This window comes from Podarcis tiliguerta (assembly GCF_965153285.1).
Source record: "Podarcis tiliguerta genome assembly, chromosome: 7".
NCBI classification, from domain to species: Eukaryota; Metazoa; Chordata; class Lepidosauria; order Squamata; family Lacertidae; genus Podarcis; species Podarcis tiliguerta.
This window is the reverse complement of record NC_139540.1, coordinates 48844697-48863489: the sequence shown is the minus strand read 5'-3', so window position 1 is coordinate 48863489 and position 18793 is coordinate 48844697. Positions and strand designations below refer to the sequence as shown.

General features: G+C 41.3%; 2 protein-coding genes across 12 annotated transcripts in view; both read right to left on the bottom strand.

The window, feature by feature from the left end:
- CEP192 (centrosomal protein 192) overlaps window positions 1-2289 on the bottom strand; it is a 49066-nt gene extending 46777 nt beyond the window's left edge. For 3 of the 8 annotated variants that reach the window (XM_083449765.1, XM_083449769.1, XM_083449771.1), the window contains exons 1-2: window positions 2052-2275; window positions 288-477 (exon numbers count right to left, since the gene is read on the bottom strand). In XM_083449765.1, coding sequence (XP_083305891.1) covers window positions 288-454 — 167 coding nt within the window. In that variant the 5' untranslated portion in view covers window positions 455-477; window positions 2052-2275. Of the gene's footprint in view, window positions 1-276; window positions 478-1378 lie in introns of those variants that run through there. The other 5 variants (XM_083449766.1, XM_083449770.1, XM_083449767.1 and 2 more) reach the window with 5 other exon arrangements.
- Window positions 2290-3712: 1423 nt separating this feature from the next.
- SEH1L (SEH1 like nucleoporin) lies at window positions 3713-16925 on the bottom strand. Of its 4 annotated transcripts, none has more exons than XM_083450190.1 (9): window positions 16248-16925; window positions 13682-13732; window positions 11925-12071; window positions 10593-10804; window positions 10028-10126; window positions 8275-8415; window positions 7887-8044; window positions 7503-7656; window positions 3713-7143 (listed from the first exon to the last, which is right to left on the bottom strand). In XM_083450190.1, the coding sequence occupies exons 1-9, from the start codon at window positions 16356-16358 to the stop codon at window positions 7134-7136; spliced, it is 1083 nt and encodes a 360-aa protein (XP_083306316.1). In that variant the 5' UTR covers window positions 16359-16925; the 3' UTR covers window positions 3713-7133. The 4 variants fall into 4 exon arrangements, with proteins under 4 accessions (XP_083306316.1, XP_083306315.1, XP_083306313.1 ...); XM_083450189.1 differs by having other exon boundaries at window positions 3713-6247; XM_083450187.1 differs by having other exon boundaries at window positions 3713-4520.
- Between the last annotated feature and the right edge of the window lie 1868 nt (window positions 16926-18793).

Sequence of the window (18793 nt, the reverse complement as noted above, 5' to 3'; positions counted from 1 at the left end):
GCCCCTTGCCAGTACCTGCTTTACTTGCCTCCAAGTTACTACACAATGTCTGACAGTTCAGCACATAATTATGAGCTTGCTGAATTCCGTTTCAACAAACTTTATATAAGATTTCCAATTATCTAGATTCTATTTTTATCATGAATCATACACTGATGGAAGTAGAAAGCCATGCCTGGAAACAGTTTCAGATTTAGAAATTACCAGCCATGAGCAATCCTTCAGTCAATACATTCTTCCCTACACTCACCTATGAATTTCTAGTCATGAACTAACAGATGTCTTACCCGTCATGAGAGCCAGTTTTCCGTCTGGCTTCAGTTGAAGCAGCAACTGGTATACCAAGAGTTGATGAAATTGTGATATTGTCAAAAATGTCACTGGTGCAGCCAGTTACAGAGTTGAGCAAAACACTTGGAAACGTCTCATCTGCAATACATTTGAAGTCTTCCATTATACTGTCTTCTCATAGCTGCCCTAAAGGGTAAGAGAGAGAGGTTACACATAGTCAGCAAGATAATATTAAAGAAATGTTCTATTTTATCAGTACTTTTAAATCACATTGTCTAATCTTTGTTTCCTAGACGGCAAGTGTACAGTCAGAGACTGACCTGTCATCAAGCTCCTAAATTGCTACAGGAGCTCAATAACTGAGAAACAAAACTGAAAAGCTGTGCAGTTGTTTGACTTTGCTATGACTGCCGACACAAGCGTAGCACAGTTATCCCTACATCTTCCACAAAGACAGACACTGAGTAAATTCTTTCACAATACGCTCTAGAAATTCCAAACGCAAAAGGAACACACATTTGAAGGACTGGAACAGGTACAAGCTCTTTGAAAGCAAAATGCCAGAGCAGTCCAAGATTAGAGTTACATCAATCACAATTGCAAAACACAACTTTTACTGTATTTTTATTTTCAAAATCAAGTTATACAAAGCACCAAAACACACATGCGGGTTGTCAATCATTTAACAAAATAAATTCTTTTCAGGAACACGGCTCATTAGATTGCTGACTACACACAGTGCAGGTGCTATATTTAGCTGTTTAAGCCGATTGGCATGAGTTTATTGCTGTTTCTAGAGGCTGCCAGCACCTGAAGTGGGGTACAGCAGAGAGAATGGTGTACGTACTCAATTTTTCATTAATGCTCTTTCAACCAAAACCTTTACTATGGGAGTGGGGGAATGTGAGAAGCATCATCAACTCTCCTGCGTACAAAATAATTCTGAATCACAACTAAGTTTTGGTCAGCTCCAAATATATTTTTTCACACCAAGGCAAGTACTTCACAAATCTGTGAGATAAATTAAGACTATTTCTTTTGCGACAAAAGTAGCAATTACCTGCCTTGTTGAATTTACAGGAATTACTTTTTAAAAGAAAAGGGTTCTTTTCTGCAACTGTTCGGGAGCCATATGGCTCAGTGTTGCTAGCTTCAAAGTAGTCTTCCATAGCACATTAGCTCAGAAGGACCAGCAGGGGCACGGTGCCGGAGCAGCCCTCTACACATGCTCAGAAACACTCCCTGACACCGTCCAACACAGCATTCATTCACGGTTTGCTGCGGCGCCGAGATGTGGCTCAGCTTTGTCCGGTTATCGACCTTCTTATGGGCAACTTATAGGAAAGGAGTATGGACACTTCCGAGGCAGAGCAGGAGGAGGAAAGGAAGAGGAACTCTGTCCCCACCGCGGAATATAAATAACTGCGCCAGGCACACGTGGAGGGCGCCGATTTCTAGCGTTTTTCCTGCTAAGGACGGCGCTGGGCTGAAGTGAAGGGAAGCAAAGGGGAGCCCCCTTCCCCCCCGGTTCCCCCTGAAACGGGCTTCCGCTCCTCCGTCCTCTCTTCTCGGGACACCCGCCAAAAAAAGCTTCGCCGACACTCGCTTTAGGCGCCAACACAGGAGGGAGGGGAAGCGGGAAGCAAGAGAGAATGGAAACCGCCCCTAAAACGACCTAAAACGGCCGCTTCCGATTGAGAAAAACATGCCCCCCCCAAAAAAAAAACACACCACCCAACCCCCGCTCCCAAACCGCTCACCCAAAGCAAAAGCGAGCGCTGGAACGGCAGCTCTCGGGCGCCTCCGGGCACGCGCATTGATGCGCGAGGACACCGTTCGGAAACGTCACGGCAACCCCAACAAGTCTCGAACTCTGGAAGAGGGAGGGAGGGAGGGGGAAAGAGAGAGAAACGCCCCCCTCCTCTAGTTTCTTGTAAGTGCGCAAGCGCACGCCCCTTACCTGGCGCCTAGGAAACTCGCTTTTGGATTTCGGCGGGCGGGGCGGAGCAGGGTGGGGGGAGGCGGAGGGCGGGCTCGGGGAGGAAACACATGCGAATTCTATTGGTTTACGAGAACGGAACGAAGGGAAAGTGTAGCGCTTCTCTGATTGGACGAAAGGGCGGTGACACGCCACTTTCAAACAGTCCGGGAAAGAGAGCTGGTGGGGTTTGAGGAGGTGACCGATAACGATCTCGCTGCGAGTCTGCTTGCTTGTTATTTTATTTACAAAAGCGCCCAAAAGTTTCCCAGTCCTGCAGTTATTGTTTTTTTAATACACTATATCATATACATAAGGTCACAAAGCGTAAAATCAAAGGCGACAGACTTACTCTCAATTTATCCTGCCAATAGAAAGGGGAGTATGGATTTGCTGTTTTATTTGTTTTACCCTTTATTTTATTCTGTCAACGGCCCTGAGATCTTATGATGAAGGGTGGTATATAAATCTAATAAATAAAAATAATAATAGGTGATGCTGAGAATTATTTGTTCAAGACCACCCCCTGAACTGTTTCCTGCAGTTCCGTTCTAATGAATTACTGTAATTGGAATAGTTCAGCATGGATTGCTGTAAATCACCCTCATGACAGAAAGTGTGGCATGGGAACAGAATCAGCTGCTTAAACTATTTTTATAAAAAAATCACTGAGGTCATATGAAGCCTTTTGGGATTACTCAAGACAGCTCTTTGGACACACACACCCTATCCAAGAAAGAGGGCAGAGGCTTTAAGGCAATTATACTGGATGTTCTTTGATGACCATAGTATTGGAAGCATAATTTTATGCAGATTTATTTAGAAATCAAACAACATTCTGTCCACAGCACACAGTGGGACTTCTGAGTTGCTGATGGACTCACTATTAAGACCGTGTTCATGAAAGACAATCTTACCTTATCAGCTTCAAGTGATCACCAAAACAGCAGCAGCAGCGGCATAGGATTTTGCCACATGTTAATATTACTGCTTAGCTGCATCCAAAGCTGCAATCCTTACCCTTTACCTCAGACTTACTTCTGAACAGACATTGTGAAGACTGCAGGAAGAGTTGTATTTTTGCACCAAGCCAAATTGGGTAATTCTTTCATATTTCTACTTTACTTGAAAACATTTCTACAAGAAACATTCAATATCGTTAGCCTAGAGAAAAGTCCACAGTGCACTACTGTTTACTGCCCACTGTAGGGTTCAAACCCATAACCCTGATATTAAGAGTCTCATGCTCTACAAATTATGATACCTCTCTCTGGGGATGATGTTATTTCAGATGCCACATGCTCTACCCGAGGTGGCTAAGACTAGAAACAGAACAGGCCAAGGTGCACAGCATAAACCTATGGTCATAGGTGAAATCTTCCCCAATATTCACTTTTATACATTTAGAAATAAGTACAACTTAAATAAAACCACCACACGACATAACTTTCATTTTTTTTATTAACCTACAATTATAAAACAACGTAGTGTAAATATTTTTATGCAAAAAAGTGAAAATGTTTGCAAGTGACTAAACACACTACCAATTCTATATTGCTGCAGAATGCACAAATACTGCATTTTTACTTTAGCATTCCATTTCAGTACCAATGTCCAGGGCTGGAAAAAGCCTCAAGAATCCGGTCACTTAGAAGTTTGCTGCTGGAAATTAAGATCCACCCCCCCACACACAGACACAGTAGAACAGTTTTATTCAAGTTCTATTTAGTTTTAAGGACACATTTCCAAAAACAATGCAGGATACAAACAAAATCTATTAAAATGAAAATAGCACAGTAGATTGAATACAAAAAATAAAAATTAAAAAATGGTGGAACAAGCACTTTGAACTTATCTGTTGTGTATGACCCACACCTAATACTGCTTATTTGTTTCATCATGGTTGAAAATGGATTGGATAGCAGAGCTAGCATTTGGTGCATAAGCGCTAGCACAGTGAATTCTGGCGGGAGAAAGTATGCAAAATAATAATAAGCAGACAGAAACGCAAGCATTTTACAAGCATCTGATTGAGGCCCTTAATACAGTTTTAAATGTGCATTAAACCCCTTCATGTTCCCGTAATAGGTTAAGAGGTCGAGAGAGATATCGTCTGCGAGGGTGAGGATACTGGAGATTGGCAGTGGCAGCATCGCAAGAGTGCTCTATCAGAGGAGCAGGAGGTAGGAGCTGGGCATAACTGGACCATCTTGATCCAGCCCGTGGGGAATCCAGAGGGGGAAAGAAATACCTGAAAACAATGAAGACAGGAACACCAAAAAAGAAAAAAGGAAAAACAAGAAAAAAGAGAATAGTAGTAAATATGAGGAGAACCAAAGGGGAAGAGAAAAGACATGCTGGGGGGAGGGGGTGAAGGCTTTAGTAAATCCATGCCAAAAATAAAATATAATGGCCAAAATCATGTTCGCAATCAAAACAAAAATGGTAATGGCAGTCTGGAAACTATTTGGTTTGAATACAATATCTCTAAATTAAGATATGCCTTATGTGCATTTTGCAAAATAATAAATTATCTGTAAATTAAATGAGTTCCTAACTTATCAACACGTTTGCTCTCTCCTTAAAACCATGTAACTCCATGTTTTTAGTAAACACTTGCAGAAAAACAGGCACACATTAATTATGCAGATATATTTATGCTGTATTTGCATCCTCATTAACTTTAATGCAGATTTTATAGGACAGATGTGAAAAAAAACTGTTTTTACAGTGCTTAGATTTCCACAATATACAATAAGTGACTCCTTTTCCACTGAAATACAGTCTGGGTGCATATATACATAATTCTGGAGAAAATGTAGGATAAAACCAAATACATCTGGTAAAATAAAGGCTTAAAGAACTATTACATGTCACTTTTTATGACTTACCCGTAATATTAAAGACACCACTTTGTAATCTTTACAATCTTTGGAAATGTAGACAAATTTACAGAACAGAATGGCAAAGTTAGTAGAATCTGGAGACAGGACATATTTAGAGCTACAGTGACATGCCGCTATATAAAACAAGGCGTTTTCTTGCCATGTCCTGATGAATGTTTGCAATAGGACACTGTTTAAGTCTGTTCCAGAGCAATAACTCAATTGTACAGAAGCAGTGTGTGTCCTCACTATGTAATGCATGAAGCATCTTGAAGGCAATGGACAATAATTCCAGAGCAAATTGTCAATGCCACATGACAAACATTCATATGGATATGGTTCTCCACTACAATATTGTGACCAAAGGAAGTCTTGCTAATTATTCCATGGAATCATGCCACAGGAACATGCAACTATCAGGTAAGATCATTCTCACTAAAAGTATGACATTAATTAGTGTGGGGGCTTCTGGTGAATTTTTTGTTTGTTTACTCTGAAATAGTATTTAATTAATTGTGAAGCAATTCCAAATTAAGATACTAACTGTACAACTGTCAAGGTACAACAATGCTTAGTTAAGTTTGCACATTGCAAATCCATTAACAAAAATGTAATGGTTAAGACTCATCTGAACAAAATGTAGAACAAAATCAATTATTCAAAGCAATTTAAATGAAAACCAACTGATTACCAAGGCTTCACACTAATACTTTCCCCGCCCCAACACCTCAAATATAAAGGATGGTAATCCTTGTTATTTGGGTGAACTTCCCCCACTCTGATTTATAAAAAAATAATCTTTTTCTGAAGAGGAAAAGGAGAAGTGTCTCCACAAGAAAACTCTCCCTGTTACTGTTTTTTCCCCACAGATTCCAACAAGGTCATACTGTGCTGGCTAGCAAAGTACGCATACAGTGTTTTTTAATAGAGCCTTTTGATTTGCTTTTAGTAGTAGGCAGACTGCTGGTGTCTTGGGAAGAGGTCAAACGGCGCTGGGGAGGGGGAAAAGGAGTTCGCTTTCCATTCCTGTGTGCATGCAACAAGCAGCAAAACAGCAAAGTTACTCCAGTTAGCTTGGGTTCAGCTGTGCTTTCTGTTAAAAAGGACATAATACAAATGGAGAAGGGAAAATGCATCACAATTTTAGACACATATGGTTATAAGCACAATAAGAATACTGTGGAACAGTATTTGGTAGGTTTATTAAATTTTAATCTTTTCAATCACTTCTCAAAACAATTTTAATTATTTCCTTGTTAAGCATAGGGTGTTTGTGATGTTGATCTCCAAAAGTGTTACTAGTGTTACTAGTCGTGTTACTAACAAAAGTACCAGAATGCTGAGCCATAATAACAATATTCTATTGTATCAGCCTGCTTCTAAAACTCAGCATTTACATTTCTGTTTATATAGAATCATCAGGGCAATACAATATGTCTGAATTCAGCCTCATTTTCAAATATGATATGCTTCAAAAGGGTTTTTCCACCCCACAACAGCAAGTATATCTTATTATTAAAGCTGTACTATTTCTGACTCCAAATTTGTGCCCTGGAATACAAAATTTTCCTCTGAAATGTAACTCTGAGATTATGAGGGAGAAATGGAAACTCAAGAACCCTGTTTAACTGAACAGATTTGAAGACATGACCACTTTAATTTTATAGATTGCTGTCTTTCTAGCACTCGTATTTGTGGGCACAAGTGTGGAAAACATAAATCTACAGCATATAGTCTGAATTGTGTCCATCAAATGGTTGCGGCTGTATGAAGCTGCCCGAGGCAATCCTACACAAAAGGTTGATCCCTCAACAATGGTTCCTTTCAGAATCAAGTTTGTGAGGACAGGCCAAAAATAGACTCGTATTGAAAGCTACTTTTAAAAAGTGGTTGCCTAGAGCTACTGCAGAACAGGATTGGAAGAGGGTCATGTTCCCAAGGAGTCTCAGGAAGTAGGAGAGCAGCACAGGAGGCTGAAGTCAAAGAGACCTTAGTTGAGAGACAGTAGGATAATGAGTGGTCAAGGTATTATAGGGCAACAAAAGGCAGATACAGTACTGCGAGTAGGAAAATAAAGACATGGTCTTCAAAATACTCAAGTGAGCTCAGCATCTGAAGTATGTGAACAGTAACTAGAAGGAAGTTTTTCTTTATAATAGTTTGGCTGTTGCATACAGGACACTGCAGATAAGACTATGAGAACTGAATCTGCAAGCTATTGATATAAAAGTTACTAATAATGATGCATATGAAAGCCAAAATGATGCTTAAGATTTTAGGGAGATTAATGGTGGGTGTTGACAAAACAGAGTTTTTAAATTGCAGAGTTTACATACGAAGTGGCATACCTGCCAGCAGATGTTCCGTTTACTGAATTCTGGAGGCTTGAATTGGCTGTGCCTAAAGGAGCATTAAAAACTCCCTGTTGAGCGGAACTAGCATTGACTGGACTCCCATTACCTTTCAAAATTCCAGTACACTTCCAGTTGTCCATGTAGTTAGCTGCAGGGTGGGAATGAACAAAAAAAGACTGCAATTGTGACTTGAGAAAGATATTTTTATGACAGTTAAAATAGTATAACTAATGATATAGCTCCTAAAACACATTATATTTTTAAAAATCTAACTGTAGCCAGTGCTAAGCAGGTTACTACTATGTATGCTTAAGACTGAAACCATAGTCTTCTAATAATTTAACATTTAATCACACAGAATTCTGAAGGAACACTTACCTTTCCAAAGCCTTACACACCCATCGTCTCCTGAAGATGCAAGCACTGTGCCTGTAATGTTCCAACTTACACGCCAGACCTGAGAATTGTGGTTATCAAACTGAGCCACTAATTGGACCTCAAATTTTGTCAGGCCTGATGAAGAAGTCAGTTCCTTTCTGTGGAAAGCAAAATTGTTTGATCTGCTTGAAATACATCCATTCTTTTAATTACAGAAAGTAAAACAATGTTTTGCCCTTTTTTGTGTGCTGCTTAAAAAAAAGGATTACTGAATATCGAATAAACTTACACGGTTCTTAACCATGAGGACAATTAGTTCCATACTTGAGAGAAAGAAAATACCAAATATCTGCTTCCACATTATAGGATATGTATGTCAAAAACTCACCTCAGTGGTTTTAATGTGAAAATTCGCACATCTTTGGTAGCTACAGCCAATATATGGAAGGACCTTCCCAGGTTTGGAGCAAATGCAATATCATGCACAGGGTCTGTGACTGTCATAAGTGTTTCTGCTTTTGCATACTTCCTGAAAAATGAGCCAGACAGTGTATTAATTTCTAAACAGAGAAACACATTAAAGCCCCCCCCCCCAACTGTTTTTATAACATCATTATCGGTAAATTGTCCCATGAAAGTATTTTTAAAAAAGTGTTCTCTAGATAATAATCCTTTTTTTCCCCTAGAATGTATGTGTACTATAATTTGTACTATTTGATGTCTGGGATGTACAATTTGCTACAAAATTATTGCCATGTTATGAAGTGTTCAAGTGACAACTGATTTTTGTTATGAACAACAAGAGGATGGGACCAGGTCACTCAACAATAACACTGACTTGAATCAGAAACATTAAATACACAAGTTGTCTTTTTACTTCAATGAATTTAATAGGCAGTGCTATGGAAATTCTTTCTGAGGTACTGAAGTTCAGAATGGCAAGTCTGTTGATTCATAGCAGAAAAAAACGGACTGTACTCTTAGATTCCAAAAAAATTAAAACCATAGGAAGGGGAAAACTTTCCACAGATCATATGTTTCTCATTACTTCAACATCACTCACTATTCCCAATTAGTCAAATCAAGCTTATTATAGAGAGTTTGGATCTTTGAGTAGAAAAAGCTGCTTTGTTTTGGCAACAGACTCTATATTTGGAGGAAAGTACACAGGACAGGATTTTTATGGTTGGCATTCATTAATTAAATGTAGCCTTGCAAAACTTTTAAGGAAAATAATAGCATATTATTAGGAAAGCTAAAATGTTCAGTATTCTCTACAGATTGTTGTTCAAGCCCAACTTCTGTCATTAAATTATCATGGAGCATTGGCAAGTTACTTCTCCCTCAGCCTCAACTTGAACATTAGCTATACAGCAGAAGTGGGGAACCTCCTACAGCAGAAGGGGAAGGTCATGTCCCCTTGCAGCCAACTTTCTGAAGGTCAAATGCCTGCAGTGGCAGAACCAGAACAGAACTGGGTGTGGCCAGAACAGGCAGAGAGCAAATGCTCACATATAAATACCCCCCACAGAGAGAGGCGGGGAATACTCAGACTCACCCACTACCACAATCAGGCTTGGATAAATGCTGGGGTTTTTCTTTCCTAGACACAATGCTGAGGAAGGGGCAATCTTACAGAACACAGGTAGGTTAAAATCTTCTTTCCCTGCTGTGATTTCCCCCTCCCATGCACTCCCAGCATTGAAATAAGCCTGCCATCAGTTTATAGCAGGAACGGAGAATCACTTTCAGCCTAAGGGCCAGATTCAAACCTGGTCAACATTCTGGAGGCCACATGCCAATGGTATACGTGGGTCAGAAGCGGATAGGATCATCTTTAACTGTATTTCACATATACTTTGGAGGGAACTTTAGTAAAAGCAGCAAGGCAGATTAGAATGAAGACAGGTGACAGTAAATAGCATTGTATGATTGGCAGGTGGGTGGAATTTGCTATAAATGGTCACACAGGCCATTTGGAGGGACCACTGGTGATCCATAGTATAAACTTAAAATCAGTACCAAATTATGGTTTCAGCGAACCATTTTAACATGTTCAAGTCTCAGAAGAACAAATGATGTTGTGAAGCAATATTATGAAATGTTTAAAAATGAAAGTTGCGTTGTTTTCTTCCACTTACCTGGTATTTTCATTGTATTCATAAATCTGAACTTTTGCCAGTACATTTGGGCTGCTGTCATCACTTCCTACAGCTATCATAGGTGCATGAGCGCGAGAGCTGCAAATGCAAAATGGAATATTCTTACAGAGGACTTCTGATGATGAAAATAAATTCCTCAACACCTTTTCTCTTAAAAGACAACATGCACAGCGGACACTAATGGAACATAGGATCCCAGGATCCCAGACAGAAAGGTTTTTGCATCACCTACTTGCTGATCCTTCTAACTCAGGAGTAGCTAACACAGTGTCCTCTAGACACTGACTTCAATTCTCTTTAACCTAAGCCAGCTTAGCTAACCGTCAGGGATGATGGGAGTGGCAGCCCAACAACATCTGGATGGCCTCACATTGGCTACCCCTGGACTCTACCTATTCAACAGTCTTGGTTTCCTTTGAGACCCAGCACCACTATTTTACAGTCAAAAATAAATATTACACAAGAAGGAAACAAGCCAATTACCCTTAGGGTTTCCCTCCCTCTTTACTTTCTGATTAGCCTGCCAAGGGAATTGATAGCTTACCTTGAAGGATTCCAAGAAATACAACTGCAGCTTAGTTTACATGAGATTTCATGCTGAAGTGACCACTGACTGAGATTCATAACATCTGGTGCTTCATATATCCTAACAACTCCATCTGCTGAACATGTTGCCAGCATGAGGCCCATATGCTTAGGAGCAAACTTTACATCTGTAACTGATGTCCTACTGTCAACCAGAGTAGTCCTCTTCACCTAAAGATAATCAATGGAGCAGTCATTAGAAGAAGGAAAACAGATTTTTAGACGCACCATCACTTATTTTTTTAGGTAAATAAACTTTAGAATAGAGAGCTAATTTTTTATCTGTAAACAAGATACTACACGTTTGATAAATTTTATGAAAAACATAACCATGAAACATAACTGTATTAGAAATCTTACAAGCTCCAAAGTTAAGGAGAGCAAGTATGTTCATTTGATATTATGAAAAATTCAATTGAAATACATTCTAGCTGTAAGCATAAAGAATGCTCTTGTATACTGCGATGGGCAGATCATTGTTAATACTAAAGGTAAGAGCCAAGCAAATAGTAGAAGCTAATCAGAATTAAAACTAATAGATACTTGAATTTGAGTAAGACAATTCATTTCTTGCCAGGTCAGATTGGCTAGTAGTGTCAAAGGGCTGCATTAGGCAGTCTCTGCTCTAGGGTCCTGGTCTAGGGGCGCCCCCAACCTTGGAGGAGGGCTTTTCAGGAGGCAGTAAAGGCAGCTGCTGGAAGGAGAGAGCTAGAATGTTTCTGTGAATACGCAGAAGACTGTCAGTGGTATTTGAATCATGGCCTTTTCCCTCCCATACTCTTCAACCCCAACCTCACCCCAATCATGTGGATTAACAGGATAATCAACATCCCACCAGAGCTACAGCTTGGATCTTAACTTTTATTGCACAAAAGGAATGGAGTTCTGTTCACATAATGGGGCTTTGTCACCTCCTCTCTGCAACTCCCTACACCTCCCAAAAATCTGCTCCTGAGAGTTGAACTCTTGAGATTGGTGTAGGATATGCGATGTGGGACTGCAGATGGAGAGAAGTTGGTAGAAATCACACATCTCCTTGTCTGAATAGAAGAAAAATGTAGGGTCCAAGCTTATGATTCGTCAAAAGCCATGTATAGTAAACAAATCAAACTAAATATATCTCTATATATTCAAATATGTAGCTTTGTGAATATATAACATTTCTTTAAAAACATTTATAATAAATCTCTTAACTGTGAAATTTAGCAAAGTAAATCCTCGAGGCAGCAGCAATGTTATAAATTATATGTGAGAAATGAGTGCATTAGAACTGTCACTCTTCAAACCTTACCCAATGACTTTGCCCTCGAAGTTTATCATTTGATTCTCCTACTATTTCTTCCCATACAGCAGCTGTTCTGTCAAAAGAGCAGGAAGCCAAGACCTGTCCAAACTCTGGATGTGCCCATGTAACACGCCACACAGATCCACTATGTGTCTGGAAAGGTAAGAAGAACTGGAACTTGAAAACCAAAGACTAAAATGGAAGATGTTTTAATGTATGCGCCTTTGCAGGCTGGGAGAAAAAATAACAGCAGCAATATAAATTAAGTATCAAACATCAAAGTCCCTTTACAGTCCTCCCCTTGACTGATCCGTTTCCAAAACACAAACTAAAATGTATGGGACAACTGAATATTCCTATATTGCAGGGAGTTGGATTAGATGATCCTCAGGGTCCCTTCCAACCCTACATTTCCAGGATTCTATGTTGTATACCACCTACCCAGTTAACTGAAGTAATAGGGTCAAAGTCTTTGCACACATAATATTCCAAGTGGACCCTGGAGGCAATTTCCCACATGGATACATGTTGGCCACATTTGCATGCCACACAAAACCATGGTTTGAAGCAGGCAAACCATGTGCTCCTTTTGCCTGATCCACAGTTTTGTGTCACAAGAGATACCGTATTTTTCCGTTTATAAGAATGTTTTTTCCTTAGAAACAATAGGCAAAAATTGTGGATCATCTTATACACGGATAGCAGAGGGGGGATGGGCGATTGGTGGCAGAAGCCAGCAGACTGGCAGCAGCGATTGGGCGTGTGATTGGTTGCCGCGGCAAGGCCTGCTGACGACTGGCTGCGGCAATTGGGTGGCCGATTCATGGCAGCAGCGAGTCATGCGTGCAATCGGCTATGGTTGTGTCGAGTGGGCAGGTGGGCCTTTGGCAGAGAGCGTGCAGATGTTTGGTGGTCATGGTGATACGTGTAATTTGCAGTGGTGGGCAGGCTGTAAAGTGATTGATGGCAGTGACCCCCCCCAAAAAAAAACCTCAACAACTCTTGGCAATCTCCCCTACAAAAAGCTCAAGAACTTTGGGCAATTCCTCCCCCCCCCCCCCCCGGAATTTCTGTTGCAGTCCCAAAAAATAGGGATCGTCTTATACATGGGAGTCTTATACACAGAAAAATATGACACTTCCCAAGAGGCATATACAAAAGGACTTGATGAGATGGATGTAAGGAATAACTCATACGACACTGAGCTTTGGGATAGGTAGGAGTTTCTACCATATCCAAAAGTCAGCACAACATGAGAGACCTCCATCTAATTTATTTTAATAAGAAGAGGGATGTTTTCGTGATTCATACACCGCTAGCCATCTTGGAAAAGAACCTGTATATTGAAGAAACAGACTAGAAATATGGAAAGTGTGAATGGAAAATTCAAGGAAAACATTTTTGCAAATCTGAACAGAAACATGAACATAGGTATACATGAGCATCTTTATAGTTTCAACAGAGAGGAAACAAAATTTCATGCCAGGAGTTTTGTGTAGTTAAACATTCATAGGGACTGACTTGGCAGTTAAAAGTAAAGTAATTTACACCAAATTATAGCTGCAGACAATTATTGGGTTACACATTCAGGCTGCAATCCTTAAGAAACTACAGGGGAGTAAGCCCCATTGAACAAAGATAAATTTACTGCTGAGTGAACATGCAGAGGACTGAACTGTTTGGAATTAATCTTTCCCTACATTGTGGCTTCTCATGCCAAAAACTGTTGCATGCAACTGATTTTTCCAGGTTTCAACCCTTACCTTCCAGCTGGCAGTACAGTGCCATTCTCCATTTTCACCTTTGTCCCAAACCTATTAAGAAAACCAAACAATATCTCAATATTTTATTCAAAAGTTAGAGAAAGTACAGTGATCCCACAAACAAGTCCATAGATCAAGGTTTGTGGAGAGTCCCAGAAGGATGTTAAACCACAAATACTCTTCTATAATATCAACTCATACGTGAGCCAAATAAGAATTGTGCATAGATTTCTCTATAAAAAGGACAGTGTGTGTGTGTGTGTGCGCGCGCGCTATTCCAATTTTGAATTGCCTCTGTTTACTAGAACCACAAGAGTATCTGGCCCCAACATTGGACCACTTGGAATCCTTGAGGCTACTTATATCATTTTCTGACACAGATATAATTTCTGTGCAGGGTTCAAAATTAGCAGGGTGCCAAGCACATTTTGTGCTTAAAGATTCTCCATTTGTGAGCACTCTCAAGGATTACTGAAATGTATGTGCTTTGAAGCCTTGAAGTACAAGTATAGATAAATAACAATTAAACGTAGAGTGCTTTGAAAACTGAAGTATGGTACCAGTATTTTTAATAAAAACACCAAATAAAACATGTATTAACAATGTGCCACTTATGTGAATTGCGTATTAGTTCATGCTTATCAAAATAAAAAATGTTGCTGAACCCCCCCATGGCGACTAGACATTGTTTTGGTGTCCTCAACCCAGGTCTCAGAAACCATTTGGCTCCTAGCTTTTCTATCCCAGTTTCTAACACTGCTTCTGTGTATGAAAAGGTTATACGGCATAGCACATAAGTATTTGCTGAATATACATTGGGAAGTTACAGCTAATCATAGCATCCCACTACATGCAGACATCTACATGTGTAGGATGACACGGTGCATATAAATTTCTACATGGAAGCAATATTTTTGCAGGAAAATTGTCATGTGCAAAATGGATCTTAGAAGTAATGGTTAGTCTCTCCAAGATATCGTCCTATATAAAGCAAGATACATTAATTTTATCATTAAAACTCTGCATTTTTACCTGGGAATTAAATTCATTTACCACAGTGGGAGTTACTTCCAAGTGAAGACATAATTAGTGACCTGCAAACTTTACATGTCAGCTAGACATGAGTGATTATATTATAATTCTTATATAGAGAAAATACATACACACCCCTAATGAACATTACTCTGAATTGCATCCAACAGTAGTCCCACTGAAACAACTGAGATCCATTAATTTTAGTAGGTTTACTCTAGGTAAAAGTCAGCACAATTCACACCTCTAGCCTGTGTCCTTTCTCAGCTGCAAAACTAGTACAGAACTGTATCTTTACTTGAAAGTCCCATTGAGCTCAGTTCAACTTACCGTACTTCTGAGTAAACAATGAGGATCAATCTATATCTCAGCTAGCACACACTTACACAGCATTCTGACTTTGTCTACTCAAAAGTTTTAATTCAATGGGGTTTACTCCCAGGTTAAGAGGGGTGAACACTGAAGAATGATTTACAATCCTAACCCACCTACTTGGGAGTAAACTCCATTAAATTCAATAGGACTGGCTTCTGAGTAAAGATGGTTAGGATTGCAGCCTAAATAGTTATTAATCCCAAATCACTAATTCCCATTAAGGAAAATAAATCCAAATTGTCTACACCTATTGCAAACCTGTACTGCAAAACTCTGTCTGGAAAATAATCTCAAACCACTTTTTAAAAGCAAACAACTTATTACGTACATATGTTACAAGGCCACACAAATCTTCTGATGGACCCATGGGTATTAACGCAAAACAAAAATGAGAAAAATTAGTTGCACTAATAGGATGTTTACTGAAAAAGCCTCTGAACATGTCAATCATCCCCCATTATTACTTGCTTTCTCCATAAGTTTTGATTCTTCCATCAACCATGACTTGCCCAACATTGCCTTTGAGAACCCTTTAAGTATAATTGCATTGCACTGGTCCAAAATACAGAAAGATGATTAAAGACAGAGGCGTATGCATCCTTGCTATCTGGAAGTAAGCCCCATCGAATTCCGTGAAACTTTTGCCAAAGAGGGCAGGAGACAAGACACGCTGCTAGAGAAGTTCCCGACTTAACCATTTCATTCATACCACACGCATCCTGCCTTTTTTATTATTAGTTCAAGTACTGTAACTTGAAGTTGCCACCCAAATCAGTTCATAGGCCTGTTTTGGGTTCGTTGGGTTTTCTCCCGCGCTACAAAAACAAAACAGGGACTTTCTCATGTCCTATAATTTGTTATTTCTTCCGTTGTAAAAAGGCTGCTATAAAACGTGGCTCTCCTACAAACCCCCCCCCATGACCACCTGTTACCCAGCACAGGCAGAAGTGCCCAAGCCACCGCAGTAGCCCTCCTTGAGGCCTGGCCCAAGGAGCTGGCCAGCCACCAGCGTGGTCCCCGAGAGAGAAAGAGGCAGGGCGAGCAAGGGCGCCGGCCGGAGGAGCACGGGCGTCAACGGGCCCCGCGCGGGTCTAGCCCGATTCACGAGGGGAGACAGGCCGGGGCCCGCGGCCTTCGCGCGCTCTCCGCATCCCCGCACCTTGACACTCTGGTCGCTGGAGCAGGTCGCCATGCGCCGCCCGTGGAAGTCGAAGGAAACGTCGTGGATGAGGTCGCGGTGGTCGGCCGCGATGCTGCGCGCCACGAACATCTCAGCGGCCTCGCTCCGTCAGCCGAGCTCGCTTCTGCTGCTGCGATTAAGGCAGCGGAGGAGGCGAAGCAGCGGCTTCCCCTGACCAGCAGCTGCACTGACGGCGCGAGCAAACTCTCTCCCCTTCTCTCTCTCTCGCTCGCCTCGAAAAGGCGCGCCTGGCTCAGTCTAATTGCGTGGAGCGGCGGGCCTTAGCTGGGAGGAGGCGGCCAATGGAGCGTCTCCCCGGCGCTTGCGCTTTTGCGCCTTTCCCTCAGGCAGAAGCCGAGGCAGCCCCGGCAGGGGAGGAGGGGAGGGAACCGACGAGCCGCCCCATTGTCCTTCTCGAGCGAGAAAGAATTTGCCAATTTCCAAACCCAACAGGCGGAAGCTTTAACCCGCCCTGAACATGCTTGGGTTTGGGTTTTTTGTAGAGGCGCACGCCGAGGAGTCCGCTTAATCGATTTCGCCTCTGGCAAGAAGCACCGGTCGGGGACGAAACAATTTGGGATCCGGTGGCTTTGCTCTGCCCTAGTTAAACGCCCTGTTTGGGGCCCTGAGCGGGATACCACTGGCGGAACCACCGCTGGCTAATAAACTGCTGCAGAGCACGCCCACGCCCCCACCCCCATCCCCAGGTCAGGAAATGCCCCCCGCCAGCATATCCTAACCTCCATCAGCAAATATGATTATGGTTGAGAATTCAGCTGTTAGACTCCAGACCTTTACACACTTACCTGGATATACCGGTAAGTTTCATTGAAATCAATGGGACTTCTAAAATAGTTGCATTTATGCAAGACATATGTCAACATTGCTGCAATTCTAGTTTATATTAAAACACTCAGTTTAACATGGGGATGGGATTTTGTCCCATTAACATTAAATTGGTCCAATCTAAGTACTTTCTCTTAAATCAGGAGTGGCTAACCTTTGGCCCAAAGGAAAACAATTAGACAGGGATGCCAGTGATGAATGTGGTCAAAAGCTGGTTATGGCCAAACTTGTACGTAAACATTTACCACAACATACACCCCAGCATTGTGTTTGCTTTTTTCCTTTGCCACCACCCAAGTTGGTGTGGTGGAAGTGGAGAAATTGCTTTGGTGGACAGATCACCCTTGCTTTTTGGACTGAATCCTTATACAGTAGACAGCTTTCACTGTAACAATAACCAGCAATACATGCTATAGAACAGGGGCTGTCTCCACAGTGCCTGTAGGCGCCAGTGTGCTCACCAGTACTTGTTAGGAAAGGCTTCAAAAATCCACAATGCACACAATACGGTTTGATCTTCTTGCTCCATTCCCTTTTACACTGGTTTGGCATCTTGAACAACTAACACCATTAAACATGCCCGTGTTTCATTGGATACCAAGGTCATATACACTGTCTTCAATTCTGAAAGATAAGTGTGAAGTTTCCCTCTGTAAGTGTGGTGGTGACAATTTTGTGCTATACAATACACCAGAAGTTCCCATTAGCTAAATACTGCGGACCCATGTTGTTCAAAAGCCAAGCCATGGATGCCCTATTTTTGAAAATTTTGATATCTCTATGGTTGTTTTTGTTATGTGAATGATGTCATGGACTCCCTGGGTGGGTTATGAGAACCTGGATGGTTAAGTCCAGTCAAAAGTGACTATGGGGTGCGGCGCTCATCTTGCTTCAGGCCAAGGGAGCCAGCGTTTGTCCACAGACAGCTTTCCAGGTCATCTGGCCAGCATGACTAAACAGCTTCTGATGCAATGGAACAGCATGACGGAAACCAGAGCACATGGAAATACCATGTAGCTTCCCACCACAGTGGTACCTATTTAGCTACTTGCTTTTGAACTGCTAGGTTGGCAGAAGCTGGGACAGAGCAATGGGAGCTCACCCTGTTGCTCAAATTTGAACTGCTGACCTTCCAACCAGCAAGCCCAAAAGGGTCAGTGGTTCAGACCACAGCGCCACCCACTCCCTCAAACCACTGCAATACACCAATTGCAGTCATTTTGTGACTGGTGTCTGCAGTACTTTTGTCAAAGTTCAAAATGTACCCACTGCCCAAAAACGTTGGCAACTTCTACATTGGTGCCATCTAGTTGTATGGCTTTTGTGCATTTTGGTTTTCCATTATTTACGGTACCTTTGACAGAAAGGTTTTACAGAAAGGCTAGATTGTTCAGCAGTATAGAAATATTGGCAAATATGTAAGTAAGTAAATAAATAAATGCTAGCGACTGCAGCTGGGATCCTTTGCGTGTAAAGTATCTGTTCTATAGCTGAACTATGTTCCTCTCAGCTTTCCTTCTTTGTGACCAAGAAACAGAACAAGTGTGGGACTAAGCAGATGAGGCATAGGGCCTGAGCAGGTAGGAACAAACTTGATTGCTCATTACTGAACTCAACACTGGAAGGAGCAGGCTTAACACAACGTTGATGCCGAGTTTGCCCCTTTATTTTCTTCTACG